Source organism: Camelus bactrianus, chromosome 3 (genome assembly GCF_048773025.1).
Source record: "Camelus bactrianus isolate YW-2024 breed Bactrian camel chromosome 3, ASM4877302v1, whole genome shotgun sequence".
Taxonomy (NCBI): domain Eukaryota; kingdom Metazoa; phylum Chordata; class Mammalia; order Artiodactyla; family Camelidae; genus Camelus; species Camelus bactrianus.
This window is the reverse complement of record NC_133541.1, coordinates 93,720,198-93,737,621: the sequence shown is the minus strand read 5'-3', so window position 1 is coordinate 93,737,621 and position 17,424 is coordinate 93,720,198. Positions and strand designations below refer to the sequence as shown.

Below are 17,424 nucleotides of genomic sequence, written 5' to 3'. Positions count from 1 at the left end.
CCTTATGCCCCTGCTCACTGCATTCTAGTCATGCGTGCTTTCTTCCTACTCCTTAAACATCTCATGTTCATACTGCTCTTGGGACCTCTGCATCATCTATTCTCTCCACCTGGAATGTATGCATCTCAGCTTTTTGCACCTCTTGCTTCCTCTCATCAATCAGGTCCCAGCTTCAATGTCACACTCTCAGAAAAGATCCTGCCTTAGAAAAGGCCTAAAGTAGCCCTTCAATTATTCCCATCACCACAGTTAATTTTCACTGATTATGAACTTATTTCTTAATTTTTTGTTTCTTCATCCCTATGTACTTAGTATACAGTATCTAGAACAGTATCAAGCATATAAGAACTCAAATCTTAATTGAACAAAATCCTAATATATATGACAATATATTATGCACATATATGTATAGAGTTCACTGAGGAGGTAAAAAATATATAAAAATGAGTCCATTGTGACTCTAAATAAGGAAGTATGAGCTAAGCAACAGTTAAGAAAACTTCTATATGAATATCAGTTTTTTTAAGGTTAAAAAAAGGAGGGGCACCATGGTAACAGTAGAGCACAGTGGGAGTAGAAAGGCCTTTGTTCTGTGATCTAATTTATATCTACCATTAAGCTGCATACTCTTGGACACTCTACTTAATCTCTCTGATGAATACTTGCTCTTTATAGGGTAGATGCAAGAATTCAATCAGATTAGGCTAACACATAATATGTATTAAATTAATATTAGTATCCCCTCTGTATAGTCCCTACCCTTGAGAAATTTAGCCTTAAAACATATTTAAAAAGAAAAGAAACCTACATTTTCTTAATAAAGATCCTTAGTACTCTTAAGAAATAGAGAATTTAACAATTTACACTAAAGAATAGAACATGGCAAAGAACACTAGAATAAATGGGCTCTGAGTTATTCTTTTAACCCTTACTTTATACTGACTGCTATAATGGACTTAAAAAAAAAAGATTTCCATTTTATGGATAAGGAAACTGAAGCTCAGCGCCTTTAAATAACTCACTAAATGTGAATAGTCACACTCGGATTCAGGTAGTCTCCAGAGAGAATACTTTAAACCATGTATTACTGGATTTTTAGGCCTCAAACAAGTAAAACTTATCAACTTTTGCACAAACATTTCCTGGTTTTTAAGACTCAGTTTAATTTTTTCTTCACAACCAACTTAAATTATCCTACTCTGTACAGTAGATTTTTACTGATAAAAATCTTTTTTTTCTTAATGGAGGCACTGGGTGTTGAACCCAGGACCTCATGCATGCTAAGCAAGCATTCTACCACTGAGCTATATCCGGTAATAATGTCTTGCTTATGCTTCAAATAAACTTGCCAGTAAGGACTAGGTCCCCTATTCCTTAGTGCTCAAGAAATGTTTGGAGTTTCCTATGTACATAGTAGCCTCAGTTGCTAAGTGACTCAAAATGTTAAAAAGCTTTCTAAAGGCATATATGAGGTAGCTGGAAAGACTAAAAAGAATTATGGAACTAAAAAAAAAAAGGATATGTGGTCTGTATATTTCTAGAAACTTGTCCATTTCTTCTAGGTTGTACAATTTGTTGGCCTATAATTGTTCCCCGTATTCTCTTACTGTTTTTATATTTCTGTGGTATTGGTTGTTATTTCTGCTCTTTCTTTTTTTGTTTATTTGGGATTAGCAGATACAAACTACTCTACATGTAAAATAAATAAATAATAAGGTCCTACTGTACAGCACAGGGAACTATATTCAATATCTTGTTATAACCTATAATGAAGAAGAATATATACATGTATAAATGAATCACTTTGCTGCACACCAGAAACTAACACAACACTGTAAATCAACTATACTTCAATTAAAAAAAAAGGACAAATGTTGTATATACATATTCTACTGGGCAAGGATTCTTTAATAATGTCTTGCTATGTGCTTGTTTCAAAACATTAAATTTCAACAATTTAACTGTTGGATTTAAAAATCCAGGGGAAGTTTCACTATTCAAAGAGGTTAAAACAGCAAAAATTCCCACTTGGTCCAGGCATACATTTCCATGAGCCTTTCTGGACCCAAAGGGCACCGTAACGTTAACCTATTCACTCACAATGCAAGAGGACAAAAGATGTACCCCTCCAATTAGAAGTCAAAATTAATTCAACAAAAATCTTATTAGTGTTTGTTTTTAAAAATGACTAACACAATTGGCTCATTCCCAGTTTTTACTTATCTTAAAAGATTATGTACTTTCTAAAACTTGTACCTGCCAGAGCTATGGCCAGGTGATTCTGGGGCCACTTTTGTTACCATCATTAACTAAAATAATCCTCATATTGAAAAGTGGGCTCTTTCTGTCCTCCTGAGCCTTGTGGTCCAAATGTCACTGCTAAGGCTGATCTGTTCACTATGCTCTTTCCCGAGGAAGCCTTAACAGAGAAGAGGCCCTGTCTAGGTAGTTCTCTTAGCAATGAAAAGGATATTTTCCATTTTAGAAAACAACAACAAACAAAATCTATGTAACTGATAATTCTCCTGCCACAAATACCTAGAAATAAATACTAGACAGATACATAACAAAAATTATTTTACACTATAGTTGAGTTCACAAGAAAGAAAGGCAAATCTCTACATGGTGGAAACAAAGATGGAACTAAAACCCACAATGGTCAGTATGTAATCTGACGCTGTGGTGAATTTAGTGATTATTTTCATAATCAGGGATTGGGTATTACCCTCCAAGACAGAAGATGAGGCATAAAGCCTAAGGAAGGTAGAGAGAAGTGACCCCCCCACATAAAGGCTAAGACTCTTGAAGAGCTGTATCATCAACCTTCAGTGAAAGAGTGGGAAATTAATAAGCTGGGACTGGGCAAATGCCATACCTGGGTTTAAGGCTCACTGTTATACAATGTAGTTCAGGAACTCCCAAACTGAAAAATTAACATAAAAACTAGACCTAGGCCAGTGCTATCCCTGGAGTGCCTAGCAGATACAAAACCAAAATTGCTGTGTGGAAGGACATCCACACAAAAAGGTCACAAGGGAGTCTCACAGAAAAAAAAAAGAACTACTAAAGATGAGCTTAAACACTACAAGAAACCCAAGAAATACTTCAGTAAGCGCTAGAAGCAGCACACGAAATAACACAAATAGATTCCTAAAAATGAGAAATTTAAAGAATGACAATGTGAAAGATACAAAATATGTATATTTAAAATGAGTAAACATAATACAAGGACTAAAAACATTTAGAAAAAATACATTACAAAAAATAAGAATTTCTAAAAAAGAATAAAATAGAACTCACAGAAGTAAAAAATACAATGAAATATGGGGAGGAAGTAAATTAAAAAAATACAATAGGCATTACAAAAGCAGCAGCTGAAGAATCTGTGCACTGGAAGATATGAAGACGTTACCTGGTATATTACGAGTATATGCAAGAGGGGTTAAGCAATGTGGGGGAAAGAATGAGGTTTATTTATGCTGAATAAGAAATGAAGAAGGGGAGAACAGTAAAAAAATGAGGAAAGGATAACATTTGAAGAGGTAACATATGAGAATTTTCCAAAATTGATGAAAGCTATCAATCCTCAGATCAATAAGCACCAATCTTAAACAGAACTCAAACTAAACTTATATCTAGATGCACTTTTTAAAAAAGCAGAATATTGGAGACAAAGGAAAAATCTTAAAAGAACCAGAGAAAAAAGGTAGATTACCTCCAAAGGAGTAATTAGAATGATTTATAAACAGCAACCACAGAGGTCAGAAAAAAATGGAATATTTTTAAAGTATTAAAGAAAAAAAAGAAAAGAAAAACCTTGTCAATTTACAGCTCTATGTTTAGCTAAACTATTAATATTGAGAGCAAAGACTTTTCAAAGACCGGCAGAAAACTTACTACTAACAATCCTTCACTGGAAAAAACTATTTAAAAGTGTACTTTTAAAAACAGAGGAACTGAATCTAAAGAAGGAAGGAATGGGATTTATAAGAAACTGGTAAACATGTAGCTATATCCAAACAAGCACTGATTGTGAAGCCACAATAATTATAACTAATTTGGGATGATTTAAAAACAAGGTAAAATGAAACTATCAGATAACAGAAACACTGCACGTAGCAGAAATTCATTAACATTCAGGAACAAGTTAGAGCAAGTCACATTGGAGCCATGGTTCTTACATTCTGATGTGCATCAGAATCACCTGAAAGGCTTATTAAAACACAGACTACTGAGCCTGGTCCCTCACATTTCTGACCTAACAGAAGGTCTGAAGTGGAGACTGAAAATTTGCATTTCTAACAAGTTCCTAAATGATGCTGATAATGTTACTCGAGGACTCCTTTGGAAAGCAATACATTTGATTTTTAGGTCAAATATGTATGTTAAAAAATTAAAGGTAAACACTCAGATAACTAAAGTGTATCATTTACAACCCAAAGAAGGGGAAAAGGGGGAGTAAAGAAAAATAAACCAATCCCAAAGAAGTCAGGAAAGTAGGAAAAAAAGATAGAAATAAATATAACTCTCTAATCAATCACAATGAAATGAATTGACTAAATTCACTAGTTAAAAGACAAAGATGGACAGACAATAAAAAACAAAATTCTGCTATATGTTGAATATATTATAAAGTTGAAGTAATTAAGACAGTCTTGGTAATGGCACAGAGACAAAGTGACCAATGAAATAGAACAGAAAACTCAGAACTGACCCATGCACACATGGAATTCTGACATATGACAGCAGTGACACTGCGATCATTAAGAAAAAGATAAACTACTCAATAAACAAAGCCAGGACAACTCGTATCCATAAGGGAAAAAAATGAAATTGGACTCCTAGTTCATACTATATATAAAATTCAATTTAGAATTAAATACTTAAATATATTTGAATGTGAAAAGCAAAACTTTAAAACTTTTAGAAGAAAATACAGGAATAGGGGAGGGTTTCTTAAACAAGACACAAAAAGAACCATAAAAAAAATTGGTAAATTCAACTACCTTAAAATCAAATTTGTTTCTTAAAAGACACTGTAAGAAAGTGAAAAGATAAACCTAAAAAGACTGAAAGGATATTTATAATACACATAACTGAAAAAGAGTTAAAATGCAGAAGAGGTAAAGAACACCTGCAAATCAATATAACTACCAACAGTACATTAAAAATGGGTACAAGATACAAACATTTCGAAGAAGAAACAACATGATCAAACAAAAAGATATTCAGCACCATTAGAAATCAGGGGACTGAACTGAAGACCACAATGATTTGTCATTTAAAACTCATTAGATTGACAAAAATTAAGAAATCAATGTCAGAGGATGCATCAAAGAAGACTCTTATGTTCTGCTAGTGGTGTAAATTAGTAAAATCACTCTGGTAAACAATTTAATGTTATTTTATAAAATTGAGCATACCCTGCAACTCAGCAATTTTACTCCCACCTATACCCTAGAGAATCTCTTACATCTTTGCTCCAGAAGACATGACAAGAATGTTCCTAGAAGCAAGGGTTATGTTAGTAAAGATCTGGAAACAACCCAAATGTCCATCTACTGGAAAATGGATACATTGTAGGGTATTTCCACAATAGGATTCTGTACGTCAGTGAACATACATGAACCACAGCTATAAGCAACATGAGTAAATAAAAGTAAAACAAAATAACACAAAAAAGCAAATTCTAGAAGAGTATCCAGAATATGATACCATTTTTTAAAAAGCTAAAAAAAATAAACATATTATACAAATTTTTAAAAAGCAGAGAAAGCAAAAATCTTTGTCAGTGGTTACAGTGAGTGGGGATGACAGATGGCTGAGGTAAGGAGGAATATCTAAGTGGATGGCAGTTAGTGATAATGGTAATTCTTGGATTGGGTATGGGGAGTGGGATCGAGTGCACCTTAACATTACTATACATAACTTCGTAATTTAAGTAAGCGTGTGTGTGTATGTGTAGACACACACACACATATACTTTCCATTCTTTGGTAGGTATTAAACATGTTTTAAAAGTAAAATAGGGATGAGGGAGTGTATAGCTCAGTGGTAGAGTGCATGCTTAGCATGCATTAGGTCCTGGGTTTAATCCCCAGTACCTTCATAAAGAAAAGTAAAAAAGGAGTAAAATAAGACTAAAATATGCTAGTTGATATTAACTGCAATGGGAACCAAATCCCCAGTCCAATACTTACTGGTCAAGGGTCTTATAGTAAATGTCCAGATCCTTGTTCACAAGCTCTGTTGTTCTCATAACAATCATCATTTCCCTATACTTTTCTTCAGCATCCCGAAATTGAGGTTCTTGAAGTTCTTTCTTAAAACGAATAATTGCTTCCTCATAACCATGTTGTCGTCCTATTGCCAAACCATGATTTCTTTTTATATTTTCTTTTTTTTCTTCCAACTTCTGATGTTCACTAGGAGGGAAAATGACAAATGAGGACCATTTTTAGCTTTTAAAGCAAGCTCAAATGGAAAAGCCAGATCTCTTTAAATAAGTATCATTTTATCATTCTCCTTAACAATCAGTATATGATAACAGTCTCTCCCTGGTTTTTACTTAAGACTTCAATACTAAAGAAAATTTTCTTCATTCCGAATCTTGGAAGCATCCAGGTTTCTAAACACCTGATATTCGTGTGCTTAATAAAAAGAACTCTCACTACATGTGAACACTAAAAAGTTCCTGACGTTTAGACACTAACCTAAGTGAAGTACTCTTGGGGATTAATATTACAAATTCACAAACTTCTGTTTGTGGACTGAGACTGCACAATTACCAACTCTGAGAAGTCACTGAGTAACAGGTGTCATCATTTTATTCACAGTATGTCAGACAAAATAAACTCACATCTCAAACTATTAATTTATGCAGTAATATTTACTAAAAGTTTGTATGCCTCCATGAAAACAAAATTTCTCTTGCACAAGTATAAAGAGCATTAATAATGACCAAAAAAGTCAAATACTTAAGCTTTTCTTGTAACTTGGTAGATAATTCAGATTTTAATGTGCTCTAAAAATCTTCATTTAACAATTACTAATTAAGCACCCTCTTATTTGCCAGGCACTGCTCTCAAGTTTATGGGCTTCCTTACAGAAGTGGCTTGATTATCTGTTTTATTGACATTTCTGTTGCATCCTGGCTGAAGAAAAGTTTGAAAAAGAAGAGTTGTGCTTAGTAGTCTGAATGAAGGTAAAAAGTAGTGTTATGTACCAGTCACAGAAGGAATTGTAAAAATTTCTCGTTTTTGTCTTCAGGAGCAAAAAATAAATTGTTTCATTTAAAAGTTTCTTCCATAAGTTTCACTTTTCAACCTGTCACCAAGAGCACCAACATTACAGCATTAAAGAAATGAGGGTTGGGAGCTAGGGTATCTGGGTAACATTCCTGGCTTTTATCATAATTTCCTGTGATTTTTTTTCTGGGTCTTAGTGTCCTAATGCATACAAAATGAAGAGGCTGAAAGATGAAGAGCTCTTCTAGTTATTAAGTCTGATTTCCTTGTTATATGACACAGATTTTAAATAGCTACAACCAATAGAACTAAAACCAAGAGAATTTACAGTAACAAAGGAGTAACCATTTGTTAGGCTTCATAAACTAAGTTAAATTTCAATTGACTATATCCTTTAGAAAATCTTAAGCATTCTTTGACCCAGATGTCTTTCTGAAGTCAAGAAAAAAAATGAAAAATCTACAAGGAATGGCTTAGTGAACGAGAGGCCTATATTCAACCAGCAGAGGTGTTTCCAAAAAATCTGTGTGTCTAGTACAAGCTCTTATACCATCTAATGCCATAGCATCAACCAGGTTCTTATAGAATTCCTAAGGCAAGTCTAAGACAGACAAAGCAAGAATAAAATCTTTTCTGCTGTAGCAAGAAGGGAGCAACTACAGTAAATACCAACAAAACCAGATGAAAAAAGAATCAGATTAATCGTTTAAAAAAAGTGATCTTGCTGGCACATGATTATAACTGTGACCATCTAGAATGGGCCTCCAATGACAAACTGCTCTGGCAGTAACTCCACTGGCAATATGATAGAAGGCACAAGCTCTGACTCAAGCAGGGTCCAGAGGCCATATATTCTTTCTGCTTGGTATCATTATCTTACGAAGCATGTTAGCAGAAGTCTGGGAACTTGGTATTTTTAATACTGGCCATCACTGCAGTGTGACGGTTTTTTTTTTTTTAATTGAAGTATAGCTGATTCACAATGTTGTGTCAGTTGCTGGTGTACAGCACAGTGATTCAGTCATACATATATATTCATTTCATTATAGTTATTATAAGACATTGAATATAATTTCTTATGCTATATAGTAGGATTGTTGTTTATCTATTTTATATATAGTAGTCTGACTATAAATTCTGTATTACTTCTTTAGTAATTCAGTTTGTAAGGCCATGAAATATGTTTGTATAAAAACTGCCCACTTTCCTATAAGTATGAAGGGACACACAGGCTGCAGGTTTAAATTCTCTTTAGAAAACATGTATTGAATATTTTTTACATTTCAATAATAAAGAACTCTATTTAAACTAAAGACTATTTTTAAAAACACACTTTTTCATTTGTAAAACCTGCATTTGACCCATTTCCTTCAAATGTTGTTTTCTTTCTTCTTCAACTTCTTTTAGTTCTTCGTTTCTTTTTCTTAAAGTAAGGTTATCCTGTAGCCATCTTTCTTGTATCTAAATATAAATATTAAATCTGTTAACAAAAACAATCAATTATCAACATGTGATTCATAGCAGGCAACTGCTGACAGGTAGTGCTAATTCTGCCTTACTTAGAATCATGTGAAACTCAGCAGAGAAAGAATAAACCAGTGTGAAGGAATCCCCAGACCTGGACTAATCCAGATGGCCCATATACTCACAAAACAGAAATTTAAATGATGGGATTAAAATAATATAATTACATGTTTTAATGTTTTATACCTACCCCCACACCGCTGGATCATCTTGCATAGGAACTTCACAATGGAGCATACCAATCTAAATGATCACAAGAGAACAGTACTACCATCAAAGTCTCCCCCACTTTTTCCCCCCTAGTTTTATTTGTCTCCTGTTAGATACTGTGAAGTATGTTGGGTAAGATCTTTACCTTCAAGGTGACACATAATCATACAAGGCAGTAAGAAGTTTCACAAAAACAGTAAGTCTCTGTACTTGGTGACACTTTTCTGGCCATGGACTTGAAATGAAAATTTTTAAACTTAGCTGTTCTTCTTGAGCAGTTCTGTCCTTAAAAAATGACCAAATCACTTCGTGGCAGCAGCAGCACCAATACAATTATTTCAGTAGTTATAATGGACTATGCCTAGCACCTAACATTCGCGGATCTGCATTGGTGGTTCTGGGAGCCCAAAAACTGGGGGACTCCAGAGTGGGTGGCTGATATTCCCGCAGCTAAGGCAGGGACAAAGGCAGTGACAAAGGCAGCATCAACAAAGAGTACTTTGTAAGCCTGCATAACAAGAGACAGACACCACCACAGGGGGCACTTCCCAGTGGACATCTCCTGTGGAGGTACACTCAGTGACTTCTTCCCAGCTGAAGCGCTCCAACCCTGCCTACCACACACTGCAGCTCAGAAACGGATCTAGAAGCCTATATTCCAGCAACAGGGGAGCAGATCTGGCCTGTCTCAAGGCTGTGACAACCACAGAACAATAAAGGAGGCTGTGCTCAACAGCAACAATCAGGGCAGGCTGTGATCACCACAACACCAACCACACCCCCAATCAAAGGGATAATATAATAGCCAACACAAAGAAGAAAGATGTGGCAACCATCCATACTAAGAACAGCCCTCGTAACTGAACTATTAGGTACACAATCTACACAGGAACGCTCCCATTTTAAATAAAAACAAATGAAAAAACAGCCCTTCAAGACCACAGTAGATAATTGATACTCCTAAATCCACAGAGCCAGAGAAACATAAGTAAAATGAAGAAGCAGAGGAACCACTCCCAATTAAAAGAACAAGAGAAGTCCCTGAAAGAATGAACAATGAGATAGACCTCGACAGTCTACTACATCATGACTTCAAAAAGGTGGTGATAAAAGCACTGAAGGAAATAAGAGGGACTATGAATAGAGATGCATAATACTATGAAAAGGAAACAAACTATAAAGAGGAGCCAACTAAAAACAGAAAACTCTAATAACCGAAAATTTCCCCAACCTGGGAAAGGAAACAGTCACCGAAGTCCAGGAAGCACAGAGAGTTCCACACAGGATCAGCCCAAAGAGGAACATACCAAGGCACATAGTAATCAAATTGATAAAAATTAAGGATAAGGAGAAAATATTAAAATTAACAAGAGAAAAGCAACAAATAACATATAAGGTAACTCCCATAAGATTATCAGCTGAAGAAGAAAGAGAAAAAAAAAAAGACCTATAAAAACAAAACCAAAACAATAAAAATATCAATAAGAAGATATGTATTGATATATATAATGGAATACTACTGCGCCATAAAAAAGAACAAAATAATGCCATTTGCAGCAACATGAATGGACCTGGAGATCATCATTCTAAGTGAACTGACTCTAGGATGCTTGAGAGAGCCCCTGAGGCATCTCAAGAGAAAAATACTAAACTAACTAGGATTGTTTGGTATGTTGAATTACATGGGAAGCATTGTCAAGTGAGTGATAAGCCTCCTCAGATGATACGGTATGAGTAAGTGTTGTTAATATAGATATTCTAGAAATTATATAAAGCTTCTGAAATGTAGATACATCCTAGTCTAATGCTGTCAGTCCTAGTCTAATGCTGTCAGTCATAATCCTAGTTATCTTAATATGTATGTCACAGCAATGTGATTAAGCTTCTCTGTCAAAACCATTGTAATCTGATCTTTAAAAAAAATGCAAGCACATCAGATTTCATGGCTTACATTTTATATACTTACTACTCTCCTGGTTTCATTACCTTCTTATCCTCACTCCCACATTATCTCATTTTCCCATTAATTTAAAATGTTATTTGGCATTGCTCTATGTAGATAAGTTAGTAAACAATTTCTGGAAAAAGACAGGTTACAAAAGTAAACTAATATAGTCAGAGCCACTAAATTTAGGCCACCAACTTGAAAATGGTCATAGATTGGTAAATCTTAAATGATTTCTCTATGTATATGGCCATTAATGATTTATAGATTGTGATTTTAAATAGGCAACCCACATATGAGCTAGTGCTAACTAAGTATTTTGTTATATATGCATTATAAATTTCTATAGCATTTATAAGATGGCAGAGATTCAATTTGCCTTTGACTGGTATTCATGTATTTGAAATTCCTGGCACTACAGCCAGCAACTCTGCAGAAAACTGATAAAACTAATCTTCAAAGAGATTTTTAACCACTACTTATAACCAAATGATTAAAGCATTCGAATAGCAAATTTTGTTTAAAACAGCAGAAACAGAGAAACGGGGTTTTAAAACTTAACTTATGCCTCTATAGGTCATGTTGAAAATATTTTCTCAATGTGATTTTGATTATACTGTGGAAATTAGGTTCTTTAACAGAGAAAGTAAACAAAAAAGGAATTAACTGAAAAATGACTTAATATATAGATATTTTACTTAACAGACAACCTTTAAGAATGATATCTAGAAGTGAGATTGAGAATTGGCAGAAGTGGAGGGAAACTTAATTTTATGCTTTTATGTTTAAACTTTTACTGAAAATAAAAAAGAAAGAAGGGAAGAAGAAAAGACAATGTTATTAGAATTGCTTTTCTCTCCTGCTTGCATTTTTACTCAATGCAAATAGTGAAAATAAAAGTACAAAACAAAACAAAGAATGTTACTGGTATAAGTGCCACCATAGTAACAAAAAAAAGACCTACCTTCTGTGTATCAATGTCTTGTCTCATGATTCCCATTTCATTATTAATCTTTTCTTTGTGTTTCTCACATTCACTTAGTTGAGCTATTACTTTATCAAGTTCATTTTCTTTTTGCTACAAAAAGAAACTTCCTTAAGCACAAGACATAAAAATATAAACAAATAAATAATTTTAAATTATATTAAATTAGTTTTAAATTACCTTCTTATAGTCATCTTTTCCATCTTGAATGTAATTCTCAATGTCTTTCACATAACGATGAATATTTTTAACCTTCTCTTTGATATCATTTATCTGTAAAAAAAATTATTAAATATACACTGGTTAGAACTAAGGCATTTAAGAAGATTTATTTCCAAGGAATGTCTTACATAAAAGTAATAAAAACTTAATAGGAGAGTACAGTGAAACACTGCTTGGAAGTCAGAAGCCTTGGGTTCCAATTTCTATCACCAGCAAATTTTCTTTCAAATAAATTTTATGATTTCCCTATGGGATTAGATTAAATAGTCGAATTCTCAATTTCTATTTTAGATCAAGAAGCAAAATAATTTAAATTTAATCTTTATTCTAAGAAAACATTTTAATGTCAAGACTATATGTCACAAATCTGAAAATACTATTTTATGTTTTTAATTTCATGTAAAATACTGGTATCTAACATGATACTCTGAATATAATCATTTTAATATGTATTTTTATTAAGTAAATTTATAAATGAAATCTTACTTTATCCTGTGCTATTTTGTTGCTTGTATTTTTTTTGTTGATTAATTCTTCTTTCTCCTGCTGGAACTTTTCCAGTGTTGTTTCCAAAGGGCTTACTTGCTCTTTAGCATCCTAAAGATATAAAAAATATAAATTCTTATAAAACATTCCATTACTTTATTTTAGGTGTCAGACTTTACAGTCATAATAAAATCACTTTCTATTTGCCAGGCTTTAAAAATCAACTCGTCTTCTCCTTCCCACAACCCTATGGGAAAGGTACCATTATTTTCATGCTGTATTTCAGATGAGTAAACAAGCACAGAAATGACTTGTCCAGGGTCCCAAAAGCCAGTAAATTTAAAGAGCCAGGATTCAAATCCTGTCCAGGTCCAGTGTCTCTCTTAATCACTATCTATATTGTGTTAGTCACTGATTTGATTCTTAACCTAAGTAAGCCATGTGCTCCCAATTACACGAGCACGTGGCTTTAGGTATACATTTTTGAGTTTGTAGGGTCCATATCAGCCCTGTGTGACTAAAGAATAGAAAAGCTCTTTCAGTCAAGGTCTTTTTTTAACAGATGGAAATATGACTGTAAAGGAACTTTTGACTTTAAGCTTAGTTTGCTGAGGCTAAGTAGATATTTTATGGTAATAAAAGCTTACCAGTACACACATGTTGGTGTGTCCACATCTATTTTGAAAGGAAAGGGTCTTGCAAATAACAAACTATTTTACTAATCAGAAGTCCATGTTATTTGGCCCTGTAACATCTCTACAGCATAATTACATGATAACCACTATTCAAAAACAACGATCCTCAAGCACTTTTAAGATCCTGAACTATCTAATGAATCCATAAAGGTAGAAATGATTATTTAGTATTACTTAAAGGTCGGTATATTTTATCATATTGGGAAGTGGTTTTGTGTGGTGGAAAGTCAGATGTCTCAGACGTCAGGAGACCTACTTGAAAATTAACCCTGACTTCTACTAAATGCATGGACTTGGCAAATCACAAAATACCTGTAAATCTCAGTTTCTTTTTCCATAAAAAGGGGATTTAGTCACATTTATCAACAGGGTTACTGAGACACTGAACGGTTTAATGTCAAAGTATTTATAAGCAGTAAAAAAATACAAATGTAAGATAGTATTATTGAGCCACTCATATTTTGTAATCCAAAAATACTTAAGAAAAAAATATTTTAGCAATGAATAATAGATTCAATAATATATTTAGTGCTTACTGAATAAGCATAATTATCCAAACCTAGATAAGACCGTTGTTTCTAAAAATGTTAAAAATTTAATTGGCTGAAAAAAAATTTAATTGGCTGGGTCTTTGATTAACCTAGATGAGAGATGCTAAATGGGTTCCATTCCATGTGTCAACTTAGGGCCTGCTCTCTGTAGTGGGAAGTATTCTGAGACTACATTTGGAATCAAACAGAGAAAGTGCTATGACTGAGAAGCAGTGTCTGCCATGGATACAGGATTTGTAGATAAGACAAACCTCCCACAAGCAGGAATCCTTCAGCCACCGCCTCCAAGAACAGGGAGTTCACTACTTAACAAGGCAGCCAGTTCTTCCTTATTATGACCAAAATCCTTGTCTTGGAAATCTTTACCTATCAGTACAAGTTCTGTCACCCCGCAGGTGCCACACAAAGAATTATTATACCATTTTCATTTGATGCTCACAATAAGTATAGTTCTGGCCACTGCCCCAATAAACAGCATTTCATTTATTTGAACTAAATTAAAAAACAAGTTTGTATGAATGTTTTTACCTTTATCTCTCTGTGTAAGGACTGAACTTCAGTGGATAATTCCACAGTCTGCTCCTCCAATTGCTGACGACGTTGTAAATTAGTGGATATCTGAAGTTTCTCTGATTTAAGTTCATTTGTTGTACTTTTCAGGTGTTGAATCTGTTCCTGCTGGTCCTGTATAAGCTTCCGATTCAATTCAATCTTACTGGAAACTGCAGGAAAACAAATTGAAGCACTGATTAATGTTGAGTACAGAAAATACTATGAGCACCATCCTTCTAGTTTTATAGGTCTCTACAATTCACAAAGGTTAAGTTTCTGTGGGTCCCACCCACTGCAACAAAAGTGCCACAAGAACCCCTCCAGCTCCCAAACCTGCTTGCTGTGAGCCTTACCACAGGTGAGGCTCACAGGCCTGGTATAACTGAGACAGAGTACAGCTCATCTGTTACTAATCATTCAAAATCTGTTGTGCAAAAAGACAGAAACTGAGGAGAACTAATGCTTTTGAGAACAGAGAGTAAATACACTACGGACTGGAAGGAAGACAGACAGTTCCTCGTCCACATAATAATGATTAAATTTATGGAAAAAAAGCATATGGGGGAATGTTGAAGTCTTTATGGGTACATGAGGAGACAGACTCTATTACCTGTATCTAATTTGTGTTGTTTTTCTTGTTTTTCCTGGTTTACTTGCTGAACAGTTCTATCCAAGGCTAGTCCCTGTAGCTTAGCTGCTTGTTGTGCAATTTTTCTTTCAACATCTTTAAGATCCATCTTAAGAATAAATCAAGGTTATTTCCTTTAAGAAACTTACAGCATTATCATTATTTATAATTTTTAAAAAGTAACTGCTTTTAATTATTTTTTAAAATCAAAATTTGTAACTGCTTTCAGATATAATTTTAAGAAATTTTAATAGAAAAAAATGAAACTGATTTTTATAATGAAATTAATTTAAATGATATAAATAAAAGGAAGCAGACCGAAAAAGAAAAATAAACAAGACTACTGCTTAATTCTCTCAATTTATCAATAAAAAAATCTAAACGCAGGAATGTAAGTTAAGCAGTTACTCCCTGAGACTACCTGAAATTCAGGATAGGGAGCTCTAAATACAATCTGTACTGGAATACAAACTACTATTTTTAACATTCATACTTCATATTCAAACAACCATGAAACAAGTTTTACTCTGCCTTAAACTATAGTAAACTAACCTGAAACCTCTCCATAAGTGTAACATCTGTCAGACACACTTTAGCACTTTCCTCTTCAGGCATTATTGTACCCAGGAGTGTTTCCTGTTCTTCTATGTCATTTTTTAGGCGCTGTATGTCTCTATTGACATTCTGCAGTTTGTTTCTTAATTCTGGTATTTCCTTCTCTTTCAAATCAATTATGCTTTGCCTTCACAAAAAAACACACAGTTAAAAATAAGCAATCTAATGTTTTCTCATAAGTTTGAGGTTATGTATTTTCGGCAAGATGATCACAGAAGTGATGTTGTATCCTGCTGAGGACATCGTATCAGTGGCTACATGATGTCAGTATGTCTTATTACTGTTAATCTTATTCACTTAGTTAAGATGGTGTCAGTGAGATTTATCCATTAGGGAGTTAACTATTTTTCTCTATGTAATCAATACATATCTTAGGAGAAATACATTGAAGACTATGTAAATATCTTGTTTCTCCACAAACTTCTGTCCAATGATTGTAGTATCTATTGGTAGATCTTAATTGTAACAATTTTTACCATGCTGTTTGCCAAACCGAAATGTATTGTACAAATTAACTGACCATACTCATCCTAAGTATCAAGATCATGAAAGACAGAGAAAGGCTGAAGAACTGTTAAAGACTGCAGGAGCCTAAGGAGAAATAACAAGATGATGCAATGTGGGGATCCTGGGTTAGATCCTGAAATAGAAAAAGGATATTAATGTAAAGACCGCTAAGATTCAGATACGATTCATAGTTTAGTTAACAGAATTATAACAATGTCAATTTCTTGATTTTTTCTGATAACAATATTATGGTTACACAAACTGTGAACATCAGGAGAAGCTGGGTGAAAGGTATATATGAATTCTTTGTACTATTGTGGTAATTTTTCTGTAAGTCTAAATTATTTTAAAATAAAAAGTTTAAATCATGACAGAAGGACAGGAGAAAGGAAAGAAAGAAGGAAGGAAGGAAAACCACTCAAATGCTTCAGGGGTTTATGCTACAAAAGCTGTTAACCCACTTTACTGCTGCTACTCTAACCGATGAATTACCAACACCTATGGCAGGTTCTGGCCCACACCTATTTTTGTTGACACCTCTGAAACAATAAAATTTGTTCATCTAAAAAAAAAAAAAAGCTATTAAGCTTATTTTGAAAAAGTTCCACATTCTTAATTAAAATTAAATTAGTATAATAAATTAAATTGGTTTCTAATAAGAGTCTTACAATAAACTAGTAACTCAAGGGTTAGCGCTTGCATACTATTAATGGTTTTTAAAAAACCTACCATACTATGACCAAGAAATACCAACCTGAACTGATCTGTGGTGACAGAAGACCTTTAATTTTTTATACCAGAGAAATGAAAAAGTTCCCTGAATATATATAAAAGTATGCAGATAATGAGTAATCCATGCTTGCATTATTTCCTGATTATTATAGACCAGAAGTTGATCTTAAGTTATGTGCCAGCACCTAAAAAGCGACAAAGCTATGAAAGCCTAATGACAGTCAAGCATTCACCTGACTGGGACTTCTTTGTAAAGAACTACAGGCATCTATTCAATTTTAACATTTTTACATGTACACACAAAAACCCTTATTGATGTGGTCCAAGTTTTGATGCCTTCTTTTTTGATGTTACCTAAGATGCTAAAACAATTATTCTAAGAAAAAAAGTAAATCTATATCCTGAGCGAATGGACTACTACTACCTAGTAGGGTTTTCTGCTTTGCTTTCTTAAAATTTTCAGAAACTCAGTTTTGGGACAGCATTCATTTGCCAAGGGGATTTTACATAAAAGGGACCAACACA

The 17,424-nt window shown here is 33.8% G+C and overlaps 2 protein-coding genes across 4 annotated transcripts in view; one reads left to right on the top strand and one right to left on the bottom strand.

The window, feature by feature from the left end:
- KIF3A (kinesin family member 3A) overlaps positions 1–17,424 on the top strand; it is a 200,079-nt gene that overhangs the window by 131,870 nt on the left and 50,785 nt on the right. The window contains exon 17 of one of the 2 annotated variants that reach the window (XM_045507830.2): positions 7,076–7,247. The exons of the other annotated variant lie outside the window; for it this stretch is intronic. Within the exon in view, the coding sequence (XP_045363786.1) occupies positions 7,076–7,190 (115 nt within the window). The 3' untranslated portion in view covers positions 7,191–7,247. Of the gene's footprint in view, positions 1–7,075; positions 7,248–17,424 lie in introns of those variants that run through there. 2 annotated transcript variants of the gene reach the window in all.
- Positions 1–17,424, bottom strand: part of RAD50 (RAD50 double strand break repair protein) — a 78,563-nt gene that overhangs the window by 17,196 nt on the left and 43,943 nt on the right. The window contains exons 14-21 of one of the 2 annotated variants that reach the window (XM_010971591.3): positions 15,598–15,787; positions 15,028–15,154; positions 14,394–14,587; positions 12,620–12,730; positions 12,092–12,184; positions 11,891–12,004; positions 8,581–8,708; positions 6,201–6,425 (exon numbers count right to left, since the gene is read on the bottom strand). In XM_010971591.3, coding sequence (XP_010969893.2) covers positions 6,201–6,425; positions 8,581–8,708; positions 11,891–12,004; positions 12,092–12,184; positions 12,620–12,730; positions 14,394–14,587; positions 15,028–15,154; positions 15,598–15,787 — 1,182 coding nt within the window. Of the gene's footprint in view, positions 1–6,200; positions 6,426–8,580; positions 8,728–8,961; positions 9,015–11,890; positions 12,005–12,091; positions 12,185–12,619; positions 12,731–14,393; positions 14,588–15,027; positions 15,155–15,597; positions 15,788–17,424 lie in introns of those variants that run through there. The other variant, XM_045507827.2, reaches the window with a different exon arrangement.